This window comes from Seriola lalandi, unplaced genomic scaffold, assembly GCF_002814215.2.
Source record: "Seriola lalandi dorsalis isolate HSWRI2012SDOR001 ecotype SW California unplaced genomic scaffold, Sedor1 jcf7180002052130, whole genome shotgun sequence".
NCBI classification, from domain to species: Eukaryota; Metazoa; Chordata; class Actinopteri; order Carangiformes; family Carangidae; genus Seriola; species Seriola lalandi.
This window is the reverse complement of record NW_019522683.1, coordinates 416,658-423,652: the sequence shown is the minus strand read 5'-3', so window position 1 is coordinate 423,652 and position 6,995 is coordinate 416,658. Positions and strand designations below refer to the sequence as shown.

General features: G+C 43.6%; 1 protein-coding gene across 1 annotated transcript in view; it reads right to left on the bottom strand.

The window, feature by feature from the left end:
- The window catches only part of insrb (insulin receptor b), an 88,573-nt gene that overhangs the window by 15,560 nt on the left and 66,018 nt on the right, over positions 1–6,995 (bottom strand). Inside the window, exons 10-18 of the mRNA XM_087172247.1 lie at positions 6,346–6,513; positions 6,041–6,239; positions 4,293–4,425; positions 3,670–3,823; positions 3,007–3,155; positions 1,256–1,412; positions 921–1,017; positions 586–653; positions 179–408 (exon numbers count right to left, since the gene is read on the bottom strand). Coding sequence (XP_087028373.1) covers positions 179–408; positions 586–653; positions 921–1,017; positions 1,256–1,412; positions 3,007–3,155; positions 3,670–3,823; positions 4,293–4,425; positions 6,041–6,239; positions 6,346–6,513 — 1,355 coding nt within the window. The remainder of the gene's footprint in view (positions 1–178; positions 409–585; positions 654–920; positions 1,018–1,255; positions 1,413–3,006; positions 3,156–3,669; positions 3,824–4,292; positions 4,426–6,040; positions 6,240–6,345; positions 6,514–6,995) is intronic.

Below are 6,995 nucleotides of genomic sequence, written 5' to 3'. Positions count from 1 at the left end.
CAGAATCAACACAACAAGTGAATCATGGTTCTGTGAGTCACACATGTTCATGCCGTTCATGAAAACTGTAATATACTGTAATTCACAAGTGTAGTGATGGCTGCCCCTGTTAGTCAGTAGTAAGCTGTCAGAGGAAACAGTTTGAAAAGCGTTTTTTTTTTTCCGAAGCGTGTCGTACCACATGGTGACAACTGAAGGCCTTCATGACTGAGGCTTCGTTGAGGAACTCGATCCTCTCCCGCAGGCTGGCCGATTCATTGACTGTCTTGACGGCTACGCGCGTGTCCGGGTCTCCTTTGACGATGTCCTTGGCGATTCCCTCGTACACCATGCCGAAGGAACCCTGACCCAGTTCTCTGAGCACTGTGATCTTCTCCCGCGGCACCTCCCACTCATCAGGAACATACACTGCACAAATCAGACAAACAGACAATTACCATTTTGATTAAATGAACCTGTCACAAATTACCATGAGGCAGTATCTATCTTTATGAATACAGTGTTCATAGATTTCAAGATATGCAGAGAAATCACAACATGTTGCACTTCTTAATCTTAGCCATTTTCTTGTGATGCTCTTCTTACCGTCGTTAGCACTGATGTACTCAGGGTTTGAGGAGGCGATGAGAGGTCCTGTGGGGCCTTCTGTTTGCCTGTAACACAACCACAGAATGCATCTAAGAAGCTGAAAACGCTAATAAAACGTGAACTTTCTCCGGTTTGTTTTGACCTTCTTGCTTCATACATAATCTGTCTTATTTATTTGTAGCTACTGGGCTCAAAGTATTCAAACAGACTGCATAAGTTTTTAAACAAGACAAGCACTGTTCCCTCTCTGATGTCATAGGGTGTGACCTGCACAGTTCGTGTCCAACAGGCTGGATCACTCTGATAAGGAGCCTACCAGTCTAAGATCTTACCTCTTCTTGAAGATCCAAAAGACTCCACCTCCCACAAACAGCAGCAGGATGAAGCAGATGACTGGACCAATCACAATCCAAATTAAACCCGGATCCGCTGCAATAAACACAGAAGTGAGGAGCCAGTTCACGCAGTAACGAATAATAATGTGTCAAACAATAATTACAGGGCTGAAATAGACCTTGGTTATTAAACATCCTCGCCTGCTCTAACCAGCAGTGAGTCAGTGGCATCAACGTATAAGCAGTTAATGAACTTCCAGGTGCATGAGAGTGATGCATGACTGTTATACACGTGAGTTCACTTAAGTCAGACATTTAAACTCCCGCCTTACGGTTGGGCATGAAGAAGTAAGTGGTTTCTGTAAAAGAGCCGTTTCCTGCCAAGGATGTGGCGCGGACCCTCACGCTGTAGTTTCCAGGCTGCACAAGCGAAAGTTTCGTGCCACCTGACTTGAGGTAGGCTGGCCGTGACACACAAGCTGTGTGAACCTGAAGGAAAAAAGAAAAAGAAAAAAAAAACACACTTCAGTATGAGGAATCACGGGGGATAATGACAAGTGCTAAAACAAGGGAACGAAGATTATTCAAAATTGCAAGGAAAAGTCAAAACAACTTGGTTGATAATAAGATAATGGTAAAGATTCACGCTAAATATTTTCATGTTGAATCAAAGTTAACTCCATTCAACTAACTGGAAGTGATTTTACCAGAACTGTATTTTCACATTCACATTCTTTGCAACCTTTGTCCTGTTAAGCAACAGTAATCTGAGAAGCAATGTCCTGACAATACGGAAAACAAGTGTTTTTGTCTCTCATCTCAAACTGATGATGACTTCACTCTTGAACCTGGAGTCGATCCACTACATGCTCTCACACTGGGAAGCACATCAGTAATTATGCATTGTCTCACTGGGTCTGCAAAAATAATGGTGGAAATGTTTTGGAAGTGGAAATACTGTGGAACACAATGTAAAATACAATAATACAAGTAAAAATGTAGGAATCCACAAATGTATGTCCATGAGTCTGTTACCTTGATGCATTCTGGGAGGTAAACTTTTTTCAGGGCACTTAATTCTGAAATGGCTGATACAATTTGGAGTTTAAATATTTTATTGTATCATATCAAATGTATAGTACTCAGTGCTCAATGGAAACTTATATTGAAAATATATTGTTAGTGGTAGATGTCAATGAAGAAAACCTCACTGTATGTGTTTAGTCTCACCATATGCCACCACTGCGCAATAAATCAAATAATTAATCTGAACCTCTGACATGCTCCAAACACATTTTTATATAAATCCAGATCAGTTTGTTTCCACTGCAGCGTGTCAGTGTTTGCTGTGTTTTCAGTGCAACTTAGTGCACTGGAGATGTCGTCTGAGATCAGTCCATCCCTGCCACTGCATTCTAGTCTTCCTTACTGCCTCTGTCACTATGGTAACAGAGCTGCTACTGGTTCCTAGGGTCAGGCAGTGCAGCAATGAATAGCAATGAGAGATGAATTCACACATTTACAGCAAGTAAACAACAACATGTTTTTGTTTACTTACGCACACACATACACGCACGCACGCGCGCACACACACACACATACACACACACACACACACACACACACAGACACATATACTGTCACAGACAAGCACTTATGAGCACAAACACACAGACATAATAATATGCAAACACACGCAGCAGAAAGCAACAACACACACAGTGTAGCATTGGGAGGGAGTTTGTCAACAAATATTTCCTTTGTTCCTCTCTCCATATCCATCTCATCCATATAAGGAACAGACAGAATTTGAGTAGATCTCTCCTTTCCTACCTGCATCTTCTCCCCAGAGTCTACCCAGATCACTCCATCTCTCACCTTTGTGTTTTCATACGTGCCTGTTTCCCTTTAAGCTCTGTATTTCTCCTTCCTACAAAGTATATCAGGATCATTTCTGCTGGCTTTTTCCCACCCTCACCTCCGCCTCCTTCAGTTTATGAAGAAAGAAACCACAATCCCTCCTCTCCCTGACTCTTTCCCTGCATCCTCACATGTTAAAAGTTGGGTGATGGTTGATACTGACCTCTGTGTCTCCAACCTTCCTGTAGAACACCTCATACAGGATGATGAGACCGTTAGGGGAGCGTGGTGAATTCCATTTGATCAACACATAGGGAGGCTCGGCTGTCACTATCTCATGGGTCACAGGGCCTGGGATGTCGTCTGCTTTCTCTGCAGGTACCAGACATAAAGAAAAACACACATGTACGGTATCAGGCACCGTGTTTCCATATTGTTCTGAGTCTGGCCACTTTGGTCTCTGACTGCCTCTAGAAAGAAATCTGACACTCCCTGCATTTGGGTGCACATGTGCACAGCATATATTTGAGTTCATTCTGATCACTTATTGCCTTTGTTAATGCTTAATTTATGGGGAAATCTCAGACAGGTGTTCCTGTGATTTAGCTCCATCACTGATAAACCTGGGGTTGACAAAACATTAGAAACACCTGTCTAACGCAATACAATTAGACAGCACCACAAACTGAATCCTTCGCAATGAGCATAAAGTTGAATCACCACCTCTCTGAAACAGTTTTAACAGAAACTGAACATTACAACCTTCATGAAAGTGGGATTAATTGCAGGACTGTTGCATTGGACTGCATTAGCTTAAACTACTGTAGGTTACTGAATAAACTGGCAAGTGAGTGAATATAATGGCAAGGTTTGTATTTGTTCTTACCCTCAGGCATGGTTCGAGCACTGACATAAGTAGCCATGCTGCAGCGTTTGAGGTCTGTCGGATGGTTGCAGGCCATGATCTCTATCTTATAACTGGTAAAGTGGTGCAGGTTAGAGATGACTGTTGACTCCTTTGAGAACACCTTCAGCTCCACCTGAGCAGAAAAGATGAGAAATATAATTACTCCACTGGTATCAATGATTTACTGGTACAGCCAAAGTCCCTCGCACTGCAGTCATGTCAAATTATTTAAGCCCAGTATAAGCCATATTTCATCCTCTTCCTATGCCATTCTGAGGCTATACTATGCAGGAATATAGTACTCCTTCCATTTTCCTGGTAGTGATTTCAGACAAAACAAATATTTATGTGCTTTACAAAAGATACAGTATGTAAATTAGAGATTGATAATTTTAAATTCATTGATTACCATGGATAAAGCCACAGTTAAAAGGAATGTACAGATTAGGCAGGGCAGAGGACATCTCTTATTTTACATGAGCTTATCTTAACCCAAAAGATAGGATGGAAAAGTCAACAACATATGATCGGCAAATGCATCTACACAAAAATCATATACAGATATTAATTTGCACGGTATACAAAACTTAAGTGTTTGAGACCTTTGATCCCTCCTCGTCATCGTCTTCAGGGCTGGCTGTGGTGGAGCCGAACGGCAGGCTCGGGGCTGTGGTAAGGAAGTGAGGGGTCTGGGTGGCGTTGGCAACTCCCACTGAGCGTCGTCTCCGAGACGGTCTGGAGAAACAGAGCGACGGGTAAATCTGTTAGCAAAAGCTCAGCAAAACACAAACTGGAGAAAATAAGTCTTGAAGTCCCTGTAGAAGTTCTTTTTTGATTCGATTCTCCACTAAGTCTCGAGCAAGCCAAGATAAATCTTCAGCACAAAAGTCAGAAACATATCATGTGTGTTGGACTCAGCAAATGGCAGATGGAGCAGTAGTGTGGAGGAGGCCAGAGAAGACCTCTGCTCACACTAACCTTTACAGTGTGTGGCAAGTTTGACTGCATGACATTTATCCACAAATACCACCTACTGCCTAGTGAGAGACCTACCAGCCCTCACCACTGGGTGGTGCCAATGAGTAAAGTCACTTTACTCTCAGGGGCCAACAGATGAGGTCAACCACGAAGGCCATGAACTCAAATCAAATTAAGACAGAAATCCTGCAGTGTACCTTTGTATATGCTCCAGCAGAATCAGTATTTATGAATTATAGAACCATCTTCCTTCCTCTACCATTAAGTGTCCTTGAGCGATGCACTTTACCACAAGCTGCTGCAGTGGAGCCTCTCCTTCACTGTACAGTCAAGTGCAGGACTAAGTTAATGTTGAAGCGATACTTGCTCAGGCAGGAGAAAAACACGAAGCTTCTTTCATCCCTTTGCGTGATGGAAAAAGACAGCACAGGGAGTTTTTTTCCCCCTGTACTTCAGTGTACGGGGCTGACCTTGTCCAATTCAGTGGCATGGGTTCAAAATGCAGCTAAGGTGCGTGTGAGTTTGGGTGTTTGCGTGTGTCCAAATGGCGATCTGCATGACTGCACCCCTGACTGGCATGAATGATAATGGGCACAGTAATCACTCCCCTAGGGAAGTGGAGGGAGAGACTGTGGGTGTTTGTGTATGTGTGCGTGTGTGTGTGTGTGTGTCAGAGGAGAGGGTAGGGGCACCGGGGCCCAGACAATCAGCGACCCCCACCCTAAGCCCCCGCACAGTAGTGCCCAGTACAAAAACAAGGGTCTGGATAACCCCAAAAAACGGAGTGATACACTGTGGCTGGACAGAGGGTCTCCAGTGTTGCTGCTGCATGGCCACATACAGAAAACAACAACTCAAGAAGTTTTTCTTGGTGCCACTGTGACACCAAATGTAATAAACTTTGAATGTAAACAAGCTTTTTAGACAAGCACAAATTCATTAAAAGTCGTGACCGGGCTGCTCTGCAGTACTGTAGGTGACATTAATGTGGCTACTGTAACAAGGAAGAAGCTCAACCTTGGCTTGTACTTGTTTGGAATTTTCAGTTCATAAATAAAGCCGGACTACTGCGATTACTGATTGGTCACTTCAGCCTCATTTAGAAGTAATGATTTTTGGCAACTTAAACTTAAAGATTCCCTTAGAACTTTTGGGGAAAACCAAAGTGACTTAAGTCACTTGTGATCTCAGTGATAGCTAGTCATAGCTACAATGACAAAATGACAGACGGTAACAAGTGAAGTAAACTGTATTACTGTTGATCTTAAACATTATCGTCACTCTAAAACACTAGACAAGGACTCTACACGTGAAAATGGTGCTGACACAAGGTCATGAACTGTAGCATTTAATCACAATCCGAGATGTATACCTGCTCTCGAAGACTTCATTGTGGAGGTAGTTCTCAAAGGTCTTGCGGTACTCTATTTCCTCCTGCTCCTTCTTTAGCTGGTTGTCTGTCTTAGGGCAGGCGCAGCACCTGCCTCCTGAGGTGGGCTCATCTGTGTGGTTCCACTTCTGCTCATCCTCACTGTCCAGGTGAGTCGGGGTACGAGACGGCAGCTTCATTCCTGGGTAGGAGAAACAGGCGTGAGGGAAAGCCAGAGACACAAATGTGAAATGAGCAGCAGCTGATTTGTTTGCAAACGGTCCCCTGGGCAACCTATGGAAACTGACCTTGTAGGCAGTAGTCGAACTTGTAGAGGTCACTGTCCTCATTCTGCTTCCGACAGATGACCCGGTAGTGGGTGATGTTGCCATTGGGACTGGTTGGATGCTTCCACTTCAGGATAATCTGGGAGGAGGAATTGGAGGAGGAGATGGGGTCTAGAGGCACTGAGGGCTCTGAGAAGGACAGAGGAAGACAGCGAGATAATAGTCAGGACAGCACTGGTATTATATTACGTTAGGCCTCATTCACACCAACTTTAGCCCTAAAAAAACACAACCCCAGTCCTGCGAGGACCATCGGCAAAAAGCAAAAAGACACAACAAGTCACTGCGTTAAATGTAATAATATCAATTTAAACTGTACTGCACCTGCAAAAGGCCTCACTCAAAACGTAATTCAAAATCAAATAAATTAATCAGTTGATCAGTTCATTACTGCTTCTCATTGCCTGAAGGTTTCCTGTGGAGTGAGGATTCTTGACTGCCTGTGGCACTACTGCATGGGGCAATGAGGCGCTTAGGTCCCCATTTGTTTTGCACATTTTCTATGCATGTTTGTAGAGGTGACACTGTTCACATTCCTACCAGGGTTTCTCTCTGTTACTATGATTGACAGTTGGTAGCGATAACAACCCAAGAAACATAGTGGGGGTGGG